The sequence below is a fragment of the Carassius gibelio genome, chromosome A15 (assembly GCF_023724105.1).
Source record: "Carassius gibelio isolate Cgi1373 ecotype wild population from Czech Republic chromosome A15, carGib1.2-hapl.c, whole genome shotgun sequence".
NCBI lineage: Eukaryota > Metazoa > Chordata > Actinopteri > Cypriniformes > Cyprinidae > Carassius > Carassius gibelio.
Genome location: NC_068385.1, coordinates 7,817,589 through 7,833,021, shown reverse-complemented (window position 1 = coordinate 7,833,021; position 15,433 = coordinate 7,817,589). Strand labels below are relative to the sequence as shown.

Here is a 15,433-nt window from a genome sequence, read left to right as displayed (position 1 = left end):
AACACAGCGCATTAGAAGATTTGCTTTAAGTTACCCAGTCTCTCTTCACCTTTTCCCTCCCATTGGCTGCCTTGCTGTACAATAAGTATTCTGGGAATGCTTTTCCCTCAGAATCCTGTGGCAGTAGTACATCTGTGTGTGTGTGTGTGTAAGCTTCTCAAATAAATTGCCCTTCATGATGGGAATAATAAAGAAGAAAATAATAATAATAAAAAAATAATAAAGTCTGTATCTGTAGATGTCATTAAACGGCCAAAATTCAGTCTAAATGAACACATCCAACTGGATTATTTTAATATTGTCTGTAACTTACATGCAGGTTGAGGTAAGCTACTAACAGACAGGAGGTTGTTTTTTTTTTTTGTCATAATGGTCATTATGTGAGAAAATAATTTGTGTTTGATTTCTGTCATCAATACATATTTCATTTTCTTTTTTGTTATGGTAAAAAAAAAAGAGCAAGAGAGACGGAGAACCCCGCACAGTCTCCCTCGAATGATGCCAAGTCATTAACACAGTGTTGCTCACCTTCTTCACTGGGACAGGGAGGGGTGCAGTTATGGGGAGACTGGGGTGCAGCTGACTCATCTGTTGTTAAAGCTGCTAAAAGGGGCATGGACAATGATTTAATATGAGACTAAAGCCTTTAATGTGTTTCATAAAAAAAATAAAGAACTAACATTTTGTACAGAGAGCTGAAAACAGAGTTGATCAACACCCCAAAGCTTGACTGTAATTATTACCTCTATATCTGTTGACATTTTATTCCAACATTACAGTTTTGATGCTGTTTCATGTCAGATGATCGTGTTACATGTGTTAGTAGTATTCTTTTTTATTCTTAACTTTTTATTTTATTTTATTTTTATTCTGTGCAGAAGATGTGTACTGGCGCCCTCTACCGTTTAATAATGAAAACACAGATTCTAGGAGTATAGTTTAAATATATTTAAATTTTTTGTAAGTCAAGTATACTTAAATGTCATTTTAAGTATATTTATGAGAAGTACATAAAGGCTATTTCTGAGAAGTACATAAAAAGTCAACTAAAATCATACTCTCCTATTTTAGTATACAAATAGCACACTTGAATAAACTTCTTTTCCAATTACGTGGACATATTTGCTCTAAGGAAATTTTAAAAAATCGAGAAATTGAGTTTTAGCTGGTGTCTCTCACTCTCAGTGCACACAGTTGCATGCATCTCAAAGCATTCTTCACCACTAACCTCTGGCTGCACATCATGGTTTCGGCTTTCTAGTCACCTTCATTTGATTACAGTTACAGTATTGTTTTTTTATTTCCTTCTTCTGCACGTCTCCCTTGCATATTTGCATGAATCTCTTTTGTTTGAAATGAAAGGTGTTGTGTCTCTTTATCGCTGCGTGTCGCTGCCGAACGCAGTGCGCTTTTTCGCCAGCCTTGCTTTGGTTCAGTCATGTGATGGTTCCTGCGTCTCCAGCGAACAGAGAAACTAGCAGCTTCTCAGACGAAAAACTCTCCCAGAGAAGAGACTGAAGCTGTCATGGGGTGCTGTTTCAGCACCGGGAGCAACCAGGTAGAGAAGCTTTATTCAATATACACGCAAACAGCTAATAAATGCAAAACAATGTGGCGTTTAAATCCCCGAAACAAGAATTACATACAACAGCCATTTAATGTTGGTGTGTGTTATTAAAGAACAGACTACAACAATACTACAAAACTACAATATCGTTAATTGCGCCTATTTTTCTAGTCAGAAGTGTTTACTTCTAATGCTATAATGAGTTGATATGTAAATTGTCACAAACTGAAAGTACGTTTTGAGCTTAGGCTCGTGATCTGACATGTGCTGTTTAAAAACTACAACAAACTTACTCTAATGCTTAGTTTCTCAGACCACAATGGACTTTTTTCATCTTGTGTTTGTCTCTAAAATATTTCCCTTGTATTTTATTTTTTTATATAACGATTAAAGATCCTCAAAGTAATGGACAGAGTCTGGGAAAGGAATTTTCTAGAATATTACATTACAATACTACTTCCTAAAAAAAAAGTAACTCATAGTTTTAGTTACATTTTTATAGAATGTAACGCGTTTTCCTTTCTGGTCTGGGCTTGCATGTTTGCGTTTAATATAAAACATATTAATTTTGGCAAATGTAAAAGCCATTTCACACCAAAAGTGAAATGAATAATACTCAGGCTGAAGGAAATGTACATTCAAGTCATGGTTTTAGGCTACTACTGCCTCCTCGAAAGAGTGAACCGATGGTTTTTCAGGAGGTGTAATGATTATGATTTTGAACAGCCTCCTTTTGGCTTTTCTGTGCAGGACGACTCAAAGAAGCCATTGATTCCTGACCCAAACTTAGACAGAAAACCCACCAATGGCTCGGATCGAAACGCAGACGGCCTGTCGTCCAGCCGCACAAATGACCAAGACCTGCATGCAGCCATCGTGCAGCGGACAGCCCTGTACGACTCGCACAATCCCTTTCACTGTGGCTGTCGAGTCATTTATAACACGGTTTGTTTGCAGTTTGGTCTGTTCACTGATTAAAACTCACTTTTCTTGTTCTCCTGGTTAGGAACATAATTGACGTGTCAGCTGTTATTTCTCAAGGCCTGGAACAGCATGAATACATGGACAGAGCCAGACAGTACAGGTGTGTTACACTACTACTGAAATGCCATCGATGCCAATGGAGTGATGTCATAAACTTGCAACACTAGCGTAGTCAATATTTTTTTTTTTTTTTTTTTTTATAGCATCAAGATTGTAGCTAAAATTTTATATTACCGTATTTTTCGGACTATAAGTCGCATCAGTCCAAAAATACGTCATGATGAGGAAAAAAACATATATAAGTCGCATTTATTTAGAACCAAGAGAAAACACTACCGTCTCCAGCCACAAGAGGGCGCTCTATGTCTTCAGTGTAGACTACAGGAGCACCGAGCAGCATAGAGCGCCCTCTAGCGGCTGGAGACGGTAATGTTTTCTATTGGTTCATTTCTCTTGGTTCATTTCTCTTGGTTCATTTCTCTTGGTTCATGTCAAATTAATTTTGATAAATGAGTCGCACCTGACTATAAGTCACCGAGCCAAACTATGAAAAAAATGTGCGACTTATAGTCCGGAAAATACGGTAGTTCAAGGGACTGTCCACCCCAAAACTTGTGATTATCTACTGACTCTTATGTAATTCTGTATGATTTTCTTTCTTAAAGGTTTCTGCGGGTCTTAATAGCTAATTGTGGGTCTTAAGTCTTAATTGCTCCTTCCATACATTAAGGCCTAAAAAGGTATTAAAATCAGAGTCATAATTCTTAGTTATCACATAAGATGTTGCATGCACTGCAAAAAAAAGAAAAATAATATCCTACTCTATATTTTTTGCTTTCCAATATCCTTAAATCAGGATGAGTTTAGTTCAGATGCAAATTGAAGTCTTGTTTCGTGAGAAACTGAAATGAAAGCTTAAGGTTTCTTTTTGTGTGAAATTAATTAAAAAAGTGGTAACACTTTATAATAAAGTTCAATTAGTTAATGTTAGTTAACTACTTTAGTTGACATGAGCTAAGCAAGAACAAACCTACAGCATTTATTAATCTTAGTTGATGTTAATTTCAACATTTACTAATGCATTATTTGAAACAAAGGTGGTGCTTGTTAACATTAGTTAATGCATTGTCAATTAGCATGAACTAACAATGAATAACTGTATTTTCATTAACTAACATTAACTAATGGAACCTTATTCTAAAGTGTTACCAAAAAATCTATTGAAGTTGCATCTTCAATCATTGAAGCATTGCTAATGCAAAACATTTACATTTTGTGTAACATTTACACATGTTCCATTCAATATATTCCTTAAATTTTCTTTACTTAGTCTTAAAAAGGTCTTAAGAAGAACCTAATTTACTTGAATAAACCCTGCAGAAACCCTGCTCGTCTGTGGAACATAAAAGAAGATGTTTTGCTAAATGTTTCAGGTCCCATTGACTTGAATGGTATTTTTGTCCTCACAGTAGAAGTCAATGAGACACGAAGCCATTTTTTTTTACCAACATTCTTCAAAATATCTTATTTTGTGTTCCAATGACACAAGCAGGAATAAACGATGACAGGTTTAATTTGTGGATGGACCTTTTGCTTTGTACTCCTTTTTACATGTCCCTGCAGTGTGTGTGTGTGTGTTTTAGTTATGCATTGAGCTGAATCATATGTGTTTGTGTTAAAGCACCAAAGTAGGGGTGTTGAACAGAACGTGGTCTCAGAAGAAACCCGTTCCTCTTCCGTCACTGAGCAGCCAACCTCACCAAGTGCTCGCCGCTGACCTGGTCTCAAACGCAGATGTACAGCAGGTGAGACTCGGTTTCATTGTGCACATGCACTTGGATGTTATTTGATGACCTGCTCACAATACACTAGACCGCTTTTGCCATGCCACAATATATGTATGAAGTATATGTGCAAGAGAGGGTGCATTTATTACTCTAAAGACAGATATAGCGTTTATTTTAAATGCAAGTCTTTTAATATTCCGGTCACTGAAGGACGCTGGATACGATGAAGTCATATTTTGTACATTTAATGCATGCTTGCTTCTTTCAAAAAAAGAAACAAAACATTTCCTGTCCGCAATCTTTTGAACAGTAGTGTATATAAATGCTAAATAAAAACAATTTATGCATGTGTTATCAGCTGATTCATCGATCTATCCCTAGAAATAATGGACATTATTCAGAGTTTTGTTTGATTTATTGCATTTTTTCCCTCCTCAGGTGTCTAAGATCGCGGCGTACGCCTACAGCGCCATCTCACAAATCAAAGTAGATGCCAAAGAAGAGCTGGTGGTGCAGTTTGCTATACCATGATCATTTTTTTTATTTTTTTTTCTGAGAAAGATATTTCATCAGCTGAACAACCACTGTTGCAATTTTACTGTACTTGAGTCCCTCACAGCCTTGTTTACATCGTGGCCCGTCTTATGAATAATCACACTGTCAAATCCGAGTGTTTTCGACGGGGAGGTGGGTCTGAATTGTTGCTGTCGAAACTTGTAAATTGTAAATTATGTTCTAATGTCGATGCCTTTTAATGTACAGAGTGTAAAGTGATTAAGATGAATTATTACCTTGCGTTCTTTCCTGACGGAGTTTGAAATGCCACACAGTATGTTTGTGTAATCATTTATTTTGATTTTAAATATTTATGCAAGCTCAGAGACAGTGTGGCGCGATTAACTCTTTAGATCATGTCAAGGCACTTTTTCTCTTTCTTTGGGGATTTTTAAAGGGATAAAATGTGCTGCAATACTTTGTTTTCGGTTGCAGTTTACTAATAGTGTACCTAAATGTGGAATTTTACCTGATTTACAGAGATAACTCTATTTAGGCTAGTACCAGAAATGTAATCTTAATAATCTGTTTTTGTTTAACAAGATGACACATTAAAGAAATTCACAATTTTAAATGTTGTTTTATTGTACTGAATGTGTGTAGTATAAATGTATTGGTGGTAAGTACAATGAGAATATTTTTTTTGTTGTGTGAATATACAGTAAGTTGGTCCCCTTTATTAAAATCCAGTACTCCAATCTCACCAACACAAGATGGCAAATTGACGTCAGGTCTTCCACACTCAGCCCTGATTGGTTGAACTGAACCAGTGATGTTAAGACAAGAAATGCATTGCATTGAATGCACCTTATTTTGGCCATTACTGATTCCAAATAACAAGACTAAATTTGTTGTACCTTACTACCTTTCTGGGCCATAAAACGTTTCAGTTGCATTGCTTTCTATGCAGAGTCAGAAAACTCTCGGACTTCATTCAAAATATCTTAATTTGTGTTCTGCAGGTGAACAAAGGTCTTACAGGTTTGGAATGACACAAGGGTGAGACATAAATTAATGAAAGAATTGTCATTTTTGGGTGAACTGTCCCTATTAAGTAATCCAGATTGCATGTAATCAGTTACTACCCAGCTCTGATATCAGTGTTGAAGAAACGCGAAGTTATGCAATCAGATTACTTTTTTTCAAGTAAATAGCAAAGTAATTAATTGCTTTTTCATTTACAAGGAAATATCTTAGTTACTTTGTTTTCGCATTTATTGAATGACAGCACTCATGTTGAGAGAAATCAAAGGCGTGAACGTGAACTCATCACACTTGAACAAAAACAGATTCAGTATTTTTCAAAATTAATAAAAACAGTGAAATACAACTTCAGAATAATAGATGCATGCAAACCTGCAATACTTGAATATGTCAAATATCCTTTAGCCATTTAATCTCATTTTATTAAACTGTCCTTGCTGCTGTCTTTCAATGATTCAATTCAACCAGCAAAAATAACGTAAAACATTTTTTGTTTCCTATTTTTATTGCTGAAAAGAGAAAAATTAGCACAGATCAGAAATAGTAACGCAATAAAGTGATGCAGTCAATGTCGATATTTTCAATATCACACATAATATTAATAGACAGTAAAGGAATAGATAAGATGAAATATGTTCGGTGAATGAGCGGAATTGACGTCATAACGTTTTGCGTAGAGACGGAAGTCACGTGACGCGATTGGGATTCTGTCATGTGATGTTCCTGCTTTTGCAGCGAAGCGATTTACAGTCCAGACAAACAAACCGCTTCTAAGACGAAACCCGCACTCAGAGAAGAGCCTGAACCTGCTGGACGGCTGTCATGGGGTGCTGTTTCAGCAGCGATAGCGAAACATCGCAGCAGGTAGATCAGATTTCATCAGTATGCGGCCAAACAGCTGGAAAACACCGCTGAATCACAGACAGCACGCGCTTAATGTTGCTGTGTGTTTATGATTCTCCAAGAATAGACAAGTGTTGAGTGTGTTTCAAAACTATTACAAACTTACTCTAATGCCTAGTTTTATTAAATCATTAGTCTAATCAGAATTACTGCTTGGGGCATGATGATTAGACATGGGACATCTCATACATTTACAGTAACTGTGTAGATAGAACATTGAAATGACAGTGTTGCCACTTACAGAAAACAAACATAACAGTGGCCTTTTAAATCCAGGCCTGGAGTTTTCTATTTCTGTATAACGGCGCAAAAGTCTGAGACTGCATAATCTGTGGTTTATAAATGATTTATTATTTCGGTCAATTTAAAACAACAATGGGGAAAAAATGCTAATCAATTTAAAATATTTTAATATTTTTATTGTGCTTAATGTATTATATTTTCTTAATATATTTCAATTTTATTTTTTCATTTTAAATTTTATTTGTATAGCGCATTTACAACAGCCACTATATATATTTATTTATTTATTTATTAAGTTTTTTTTATTATAAATTATCTCAGACCACACTGGATTTATTTTATTTTTCTACTTGTGCTCTTAAATATTTAATGGATTTTAAATTAAATAATTTATTAAGGCAAGTCTCTGTGAAACCATTAAAATCCTTATGCACGAATCACTAATAGTAAAAAAAAAAAAAAAAAGTAATAGAATTGCATTCTTTGTAAAAATCACTTTTGGGCAGGTTCCTGTTTGGTTAAATATGATGTAATTTAATAAGAAGTTGGCGTGTGTGCTTATGATGCAAGACGTCGTTTAGCAGATGCTGTTAACCAGAGCAACTTATAGCAGTATATAAATAACAGGTTTAGTTCCCCTGGAGCAACTTGGCAACATTCAAAATGTAATAACTGCAGACTCTAACGCAACTTTATTTCATTTTTATAGGGTGTGTGGCATAATGGATCGACAAATAGCTATTTAGTCATTGTTTTAGGCTACTATTGTGTATACAGTAATGTTTTTTTCAGGAGGTGTAATGATCATGCAACTATTTTTGACTCCAATGTGCAGAATGAAGAGGTGAAGCCATTGATTCCTGACCCAAACTTAAACAAAATACCCACCAATGGCTCGGATCGAAACGCGGACAGCCTGCTGTCCAGCCGCACAGATGAACAGGCCCTGCTCACGACCATCCTGCAGCGGACAGCCCTGTACGACACACACGCATGCCCTCGAGTCATTTATTAGGCTGTTTGTAGAGTTAAAACTCACTTTTCTTCTCCTTGTCCTGTTAGGAACATTATTGATGTGTCGGCTGTTGATTCCCAAGGCATGGAGCAACATGAATACATGGACAGAGCCAGACAGTACAGGTCTGTAGGTGTATGTGACGTCATAACCATGCAGCATTTGTGTGATTATGTCAAGTTTTGAAGCTGATGAAGATTGCACATGCGTTATGCATTGAGCTGAATCATATGTGTTTGTGTTAAAGCACCAAGCTGGAGGTCTTGAGCAGAACGTTGTCTCAGAAGAAACCCGTTCCTCTTCCGTCACTGAGCAGCCAACCTCACCAAGTGCTCGCCGCTGACCTGGTGTCAAACGCAGATGTACAGCAGGTCAGACTCGGTTATTAAATGACCGTCTCAGTGTGCATTGGACTGCCTTTTACATTCCAAAGCCTGATAAAAGAAAACTAGAGATCAATTCAGTCAATATGTAATATGTAGTCCAATATATAAATAAGCTATGCAGTTGACATGCATGCATATATTCTTTAAACAACTGTTTTTATATAATATCTATATATGGATTTAATATGCATTTATGAATCTGTAAATATGCTACTATTCTGAAGATTTTTCTGAAGATGATGAATACAAGGCATGCATTTGTTACAGTATAAATAGTAACATTGTGAAAACTGTTATTAGAATTTAATGTAACTTCTATTTTAGTATTTTTGTGTATCAGTGTTCTATATATTAAGAAATCTTTTGTAACATTATAAGTGTCTTTACTGTCACTTTTGATCATGTTAATGCATCCTTGTTAGACAAAAGTATTAATTTCTTTTAAAAACTTCTACTGTCCTCAAACTGTTGAGCAGTAGTTAAAACAACTGATGACATATATTGTGCAATTTTCCACTGGCCAGGCTTTTGGCGATGTATTGGTCTATCACTAGAAATGATGTATATTATTCAGCTTTTTTGTTTGATTCATTGCATTTTTTCCCTCCTCAGGTGTCTAAGATCGCAGCGTACGCCTACAGCGCCATCTCACAAATCAAAGTAGATGCCAAGGAAGAGCTAGTGGTGCAGTTTGCTATACCATGATTCAGAAGTTGGACCTCCTTCTCCCCAGTTCCTCTGTTTCTGTCTCTTATTCTAGCCCTTTTCACTCCTCCGTTGTCCTTCCAAACCTCTTGAAATGCAGACGCACATCTCGTTGTTCTCTGAATGCGATGCAGATAAATATAATTCACCCCAATAAGAGCTCCTTGTGTAAATCCGTCAGCCACCGAGAGGGTAAAAACATCTGATCTCCTTTTTTTCTTTTTTTTTTCTTTTTTGGTCAAGTTGCATTTGATCAGTAACCTTTAGTTTTTCATGCATTAATCAAACTCTTTTTCAACAAATACACCACAAATCTATTTTTAGTTGTATTTGTTCTAGTTGATTCTTCTGTGGGCTTTTCAGTGTCCTGATTGAAGCACATCCAGACTTCTCTTCAATTACTCTTATACTAAAGTTAACTCTATATTTACTCGGTTTGGTTGGATCATCTTAACACATAGGTTACGGTTCAGTTCATTAATTCTGGAATCACTGTGTTTAGAGTTCATTATTTCTGATTCAATTTCATAATCGTATGCAGTGAGGTTCCAGATTTGGGAAGCAGATTCATATGGGCAACATAAATAATATTTCTGTCTAACCAGAGTAACACACATTAACCATTGTTTGTTTGTTAACTAATTTGGATGCAGAACTTGTATGTTTTGTGCGAATAATCTGCTTGAAATTCTATCTAATTTATTTTCATCTGGTTTCGATTTTGAGTCTATCACACGAATTAATTCGGACTTGCAAATTTACACATTAATTTCTGTTTTTGTTTTCCTCTTTTTGCTAAAAGATCTTAATCAGGTTAGATGGCATATTGAATTTTACACAGATGAAAACAAGGCTGTGATGCATAGACTTACCTCAGAGGCTTTACAGTAGCACACACTGTGACTGTACAAAGATCATGTAACATCTTTTAAACTATTTATGAAGTTTTGTCTATTGAAAATTATCTTCGGAAATAATTTTTGTGAGCACATTGTTAAACAATAGATCAATCGGTTAAACGCACTGCACTGAAGTCCCTCACAGCCTCGTTTTCATTCTGGTCAACAATTAAATATGGCTTTACTCTCACTGAGGTGTATATCACAATCATTTTTATAAATCAGTGGCATATATGTATTTTTAAACTATCTCGGTACGTTTCACGTACTGTGCCACGTCATATCAATTATTAATTAATTAAAGATTTAAAATCCTCTGCTATTGCTTTTAACGGAAGAGAAAGTGTTTCTTTTACCGTGCACCTTTCCTATAACCTTCAAACGGTCATGCAGTCTTACTGTAAAAAAATAAATAAAATAAAAAAGACGAACACTGGTTAAACCGAGCCAGAACAGAACAGCGTGGCCTGCCTAACGAATAATCATACTGTCAAATCCGAGTGTTTTGGACGGGGAGGTGGGTCTGAATTGTCGCGGCGGGAATTCGTAAATTGTCTTCAATTGCCTTTAATGTACAGAGTGTAAATTGATTCGAGTGGCAAGTGTAAACGGCTCTACAGCGCCCCCTGGCTGCGTTATGCCTTAGTCGTAAGTCTTTGAGATCCGTAGCTTGTTTTTCGCGAAGCAAACGAGGATGCGTTTACCTTGCCTGTTCTACTTTTAAAATAAAAAAAAATATATTATTACATTGCTTTAACTTAGTCCATCTAATTTCTTTCTTTTTTGTTTCGTTTTTTTGCTGTTGTGCCGACAAAACAAAGAACTCGTGAATTCGTAAAAATTTGCGTTCTTTCCTGACGGAGTTTGAAATGCCACACAGTATGTTTGTGTAATTATTTATTTTGATTTTATATATTTATGCAAGCTCACAGACAGTGTGGCGCGATTAACTGTTTAGATCATGGCAAGGCACTTTTCTCTTTCTTTTGAGATTTTTAAAGGGATAAAATGCGCTGCAATACTTTGTTTTCTTTTGCAGTTTACTAATAGTGTTCAAGTTTGTTACGTAAATGTGGAATTCTACCTGATTTACAGAAGAAAAATATTTCTTAGGCTAGTACCAAAAATCTCAATGTTTTGTTAAAACTGTTTTTGTTGAATGAAATTATGCATTAAAGACTTTCAAAATTGTATTTTTTATTTTGTCTTAGTAAATGTGTGTAGCAGATGGTGGTGGTGAATGCAATGAGAAAACTTTAATACATTCTTGAATTTGCTAAGTGCAGTTTTCAAAGTAACGTTGTCCCATGCCTTTAAAAATTATCTAGTCAAATTGCTGTTTTTTTGTTGCTTAAGATGTTTCACCACTTCATTCTGGCTTTATCAACAATAATGAAGAAACCCTGACCAAAGCAACTCATGCTCTACTACTATTTTACTACTAGATTTAGAGTTAGCCTCTCTGTAGTAGATCAAACCATAGCTTTATCTCCACATCAGGATGTCGGGTGGAGAAGGTTCAGTCCACTTTGCTGTGACCCATGGTTTTGAGTGGGTTTCTTCTCCTCTGCCAAACTGAAGTCAGCTCCCGTTCCTGTTTGGTCACGGCGCTGAAATCAATCATCTTCACATGAGGAAGCGTGTTGATCAAATGTGCCCTACAAGAGAGGCAGAAAAGCTATTTAGTGAAAGAATTAGTCTTATTTTTGTGACCTGAACTGTGATTCAATTCTGAGCAAATCAACATTTCATGACAGCGAAATAGTTAACACTTTTAAGGTTCTATTTGTTAACATTAGTTTACTATGTTAGTCAACAATGAAATATACTCATAAAACATTTATTAATCTTAGTTACTGTTAATTTCAACATTTACTAATAAATTATTAAGGTTATATCTTAAGATTAAATGGACCTTGAATGATAAGAACTAACAATGAACAGTTGTTTTAGACTATAATGGGACATTACTGTAACATCTATCTGGAAAATCTAGAAAATCAATACCTAGAAAAGGCAATCTATCCAGAAAAGGCTAGAAAATCTATCTAAAAAAATTATATCTAGAAAAATCTGTCTGTCTGCCAGTCTATCTGTCTGTAATTATAATATAATTGACTTGAGATTACAGAATAGTAAAATTATTTAATAAAAGCATTTAATGCCAACAGAACGTGTAAAACTGTCTGCAGTCACGAATTTATAGTCCATTGACATTTAAAAGGTTTTTTAAACGAAAAAGATTGAAAACATTGAATATTATTTATAATTAATATGTGAATCCTGTGAAAACATATCCATGTCTTGTTTTACCCCAAAATCAAATAAGATTTTTTTAATAGCAGCATTTTCATTTCGATTTTATTAATTAAAACCACAATGTATAAATATTGTATTATCTAAAATATATTTTGTTTTTGAACTTTTTTAATTTTAGCGGGGAATGTGCTTGACAAAATGCAATAAAAAATTCTTAGTTGTACTTAAAGTAACCTTCTTTGGGCAATCCTTACGTAAAAGTAGTTTATTCAAGTGTGCTATTAGTATACTTAAACTAAGTAGTTTACTTTTTATGTACTCCTCAGAAATATATTTAAAATGACATTTAAGTATACTTGACTTATACTAACAAAAAGTCTAAATATATTTGAACTATACTTGTGCTCCTAGAATCTGTGTTTTCATTATTATACTGTAGAGGGCGCTAGAACACATCTTCTGTACATAATTTTCAAAAAAAACACAAGAAGAAAAAAGAAACAATAGATACTAACACATGTAATTTTCACTTAAAGAAAACTTATGACTATACTTGAAACTACTAAACTAGTAGTTTACTGAGACTATACTTCAAAGTGTACAAAGTTTTTAATTAGTAATTAATAAGTTATTTTACTTTTAGTATAATTGCAGTGAAGCTACAAATATAGAGGTAAACTAGTAGTGTACTCAAAGTTTACTAATGTTTATGCTTAAATTATACTTTAAAGTAAGTATACTTTTATATACTTGAAAGTAGGCAGATGTAGTCCCAAAGAGTACACTTACAAGTATCCTACTAGAACACTGATATTTGTATACTTGCTAGATAAAGTATACTTACAAATATACTTGTACTTTACTGAAGTAGACTTAATAAAATAAACTTGAAGTATACTACTTTTTGAGGAAGGGAAAACATAGTTTCAATCCTTTCTCTTTGAGAAAGAGCCAGACGTTCTTGTGAGATTGTAAGAATGGTTTTACACATGCACATATCGTGTGTGTATCAGAACTATATGTGATTACAGTTGCTATTCACAGGACAGCAGAGGTTTGTAACCAGATCCTAACCGCAGTTTCAGCACCTGTTGTGCCAAAAAAACACGACCAGTGCAGAGATCCACAGCGGAAAATCACAGAGTGATACAGCAGCACAAGCTTTTTGTATTTGACATAAAGCGTTTTAATGGTGCACCAGTGCAAAAAAATTAAAATTTTGTTAACGTTTGCTCATCTACAGTCATGCCATGTGACGTTTTTTTTCTTCTTTTTTTTTTTTGTGTTGCATGGAAAAAAGTAAGTCATACAAGTTTGGAATGACATAAGGGTGAAGAATGATGACCGAATTGTCATTTTAAGAAACCCTTCTGCTCCCTGACTCGTGCATCTAACTGACCTTTGACCTTCGACCGTACCTGTAGTCACGCTCGGTCACTATGGGATTGCCGTGCAGAGTGATGGTGTGGAGAAACGGCAACGCAGCAAGTTTATCCACTTCTGACAACTTACAAACACGGTTTCCATGCAGATACAACAAGCGTAGCTCTTTAAGTTGAGTGAGAACCTGACAGAAAGAGAGAATGATGGTTTTTTTTTTTCTTATTTCATTGATTACACAAATGCTTGTTCTCAGCTGTCAGACTGAGGTGGGAAAGTGTGTACTGGGTGGATGTGTTGAAACTCGTTGAAGGAGAGGTCGAGCCAGGCCAGACGTGTGGGCTCAGCGTAAAGAGCGGAGAGCGTGTCCATCAGTCCCGTCAGGTCTGAGAGGAAGTTGTTGTTGAGTCTGAGCGTTGAGCTGAGGATCTTCTGCTCTGAGTCACGCTTTAGCGGACGAGCGCCTGGGTTAGGTTCATCAGAGAGCATATCTACAAAAAACACAGGAAGTAAGTAGTGCTTTATAGGAAAAGCATTGCACTGCATTTAGTATTTTGTACACATAAATACAGACTGATAAATGTTGTTTATATACCATTTTATGATGAGAACTCTATATGATCAATTAGTTACCTCTAATAATGCCCAGGACGATATACAGAATACAATAAAGTTACAATGAGAAACCAAATCAAAAAGGGGATTTAAAGCAAAACACACTGGAAAGAGTGATACGTTTTGAGAATTACATTTCACTAATTAATTGCTAAGTTTTTTTGTTCTTAGACAATTTAATTGACTATTTATTTAATAAAAAAAAAATATTATAATATTTGAATCTGTGAATGCGGGATTTGGTAAGATTTTCAGATTTATAAATAAATGTAATTTTTAAAAACTTATTTAGACTTATACAACTCAAACTTGTGCAATTCACTCCTAATAAAACCTGAAAATCTTGGACGGGAACAAATTATATTTACGTCAGCAGATGTTATGTAAGGCATGTGTTGTCTTAAAATATTTTTATATATATATTTATTAAAAATATATATAAATGTATTATAATATATAATATATTTATAAATATTAAATTAAATTTATTTATTTATAAATAAATATAATCAATTATATTTATTTATTTTCATATGCTTGTTGATGAAACTGTTATACAATCAATTAATTGTATAACAATATTAATTACAGTTTTTCTTTTTGTTTGTAAAATATTAAGGCGTTTAATCTATAATTGAAACCGATATTTTAAAAGTATGAACAGTAGAAACGTACCTGAAACTGTATTGAGCTCCCGAAATGAAAAGTCCACTGGAGATCCGAACATGTTCCAACCTCCAGACTGCAGAAAACAAGACAAAAAACTACAAAATACAATAATTCATTTTAAAATGAAGTTTAAAGCCATAAAGCAAAAAAGTACGGTTTTATATACAATGGCAGTAACCCATAGTAGCTCACGGGTCACGCTAGCAACAAAGTTACCATGGAAACCATCGACATAGTATAGCATTCTGGGAAATGTAGTTCGCTTGTTTGTGTGGCGATTTTTCTTTGTCCGTTTCAAAATGGTTTTGAACAGTATATTTTCTAAATCCTCTAAAAGTGGAATATACGTGACATTTTCTGTTTCCAAAAAAAAGTGAAGAGTTTTGACCGGTTTTGACGTTTTGACAGAGACAGACTTCCTACAGGGGCGTTGCGGAAGAAGCAGGGTTTCCATTGGTTACTTTGATTTGAGACAGCCAATG

General features: G+C 34.8%; 3 protein-coding genes across 3 annotated transcripts; 2 read left to right on the top strand and 1 right to left on the bottom strand.

The window, feature by feature from the left end:
• The first annotated feature begins 1,390 nt into the window (after positions 1-1,390).
• Positions 1,391-5,467, top strand: LOC128029073 (ragulator complex protein LAMTOR1-like). The gene is made up of 5 exons (XM_052616548.1): positions 1,391-1,558; positions 2,318-2,460; positions 2,574-2,651; positions 4,233-4,356; positions 4,777-5,467. Exons 1-5 carry the CDS (start codon positions 1,526-1,528, stop codon positions 4,867-4,869), a joined length of 471 nt encoding a protein of 156 aa, XP_052472508.1. The 5' UTR covers positions 1,391-1,525; the 3' UTR covers positions 4,870-5,467.
• Positions 5,468-6,553: 1,086 nt separating this feature from the next.
• Positions 6,554-11,221, top strand: LOC128029072 (ragulator complex protein LAMTOR1-like). The gene is made up of 5 exons (XM_052616547.1): positions 6,554-6,741; positions 7,859-8,001; positions 8,086-8,163; positions 8,286-8,409; positions 9,037-11,221. The coding sequence occupies exons 1-5, from the start codon at positions 6,700-6,702 to the stop codon at positions 9,127-9,129; spliced, it is 480 nt and encodes a 159-aa protein (XP_052472507.1). The 5' UTR covers positions 6,554-6,699; the 3' UTR covers positions 9,130-11,221.
• On the bottom strand, positions 11,206-15,339 carry lrrc51 (leucine rich repeat containing 51). The gene is made up of 4 exons (XM_052616546.1): positions 14,958-15,339; positions 13,953-14,158; positions 13,706-13,854; positions 11,206-11,686 (listed from the first exon to the last, which is right to left on the bottom strand). Exons 1-4 carry the CDS (start codon positions 15,007-15,009, stop codon positions 11,548-11,550), a joined length of 546 nt encoding a protein of 181 aa, XP_052472506.1. The 5' UTR covers positions 15,010-15,339; the 3' UTR covers positions 11,206-11,547.
• Between the last annotated feature and the right edge of the window lie 94 nt (positions 15,340-15,433).

Excerpts from the sequence above, each read along its gene's own strand:
- LOC128029073 (XM_052616548.1), top strand. The coding sequence starts at position 1,526 with ATGGGGTGCTGTTTCAGCACCGGGAGCAACCAG. Across the intron at positions 2,461-2,573 it reads ATCGTGCAGCGGACAGCCCT|GAACATAATTGACGTGTCAG; the intron begins GTACGACTCGCA and ends TCTCCTGGTTAG. Across the intron at positions 4,357-4,776 it reads CAAACGCAGATGTACAGCAG|GTGTCTAAGATCGCGGCGTA; the intron begins GTGAGACTCGGT and ends TTCCCTCCTCAG.
- LOC128029072 (XM_052616547.1), top strand. The coding sequence starts at position 6,700 with ATGGGGTGCTGTTTCAGCAGCGATAGCGAAACATCGCAGCAG. Across the intron at positions 8,164-8,285 it reads GACAGAGCCAGACAGTACAG|CACCAAGCTGGAGGTCTTGA; the intron begins GTCTGTAGGTGT and ends TTTGTGTTAAAG. Across the intron at positions 8,410-9,036 it reads CAAACGCAGATGTACAGCAG|GTGTCTAAGATCGCAGCGTA; the intron begins GTCAGACTCGGT and ends TTCCCTCCTCAG.
- lrrc51 (XM_052616546.1), bottom strand. The coding sequence starts at position 15,009 with ATGTTCGGATCTCCAGTGGACTTTTCATTTCGGGAGCTCAATACAGTT. Across the intron at positions 14,159-14,957 it reads GGAGCTCAATACAGTTTCAG|ATATGCTCTCTGATGAACCT; the intron begins GTACGTTTCTAC and ends TGTTTTTTGTAG. Across the intron at positions 13,855-13,952 it reads AGTTTCAACACATCCACCCA|GTTCTCACTCAACTTAAAGA; the intron begins GTACACACTTTC and ends TCTTTCTGTCAG.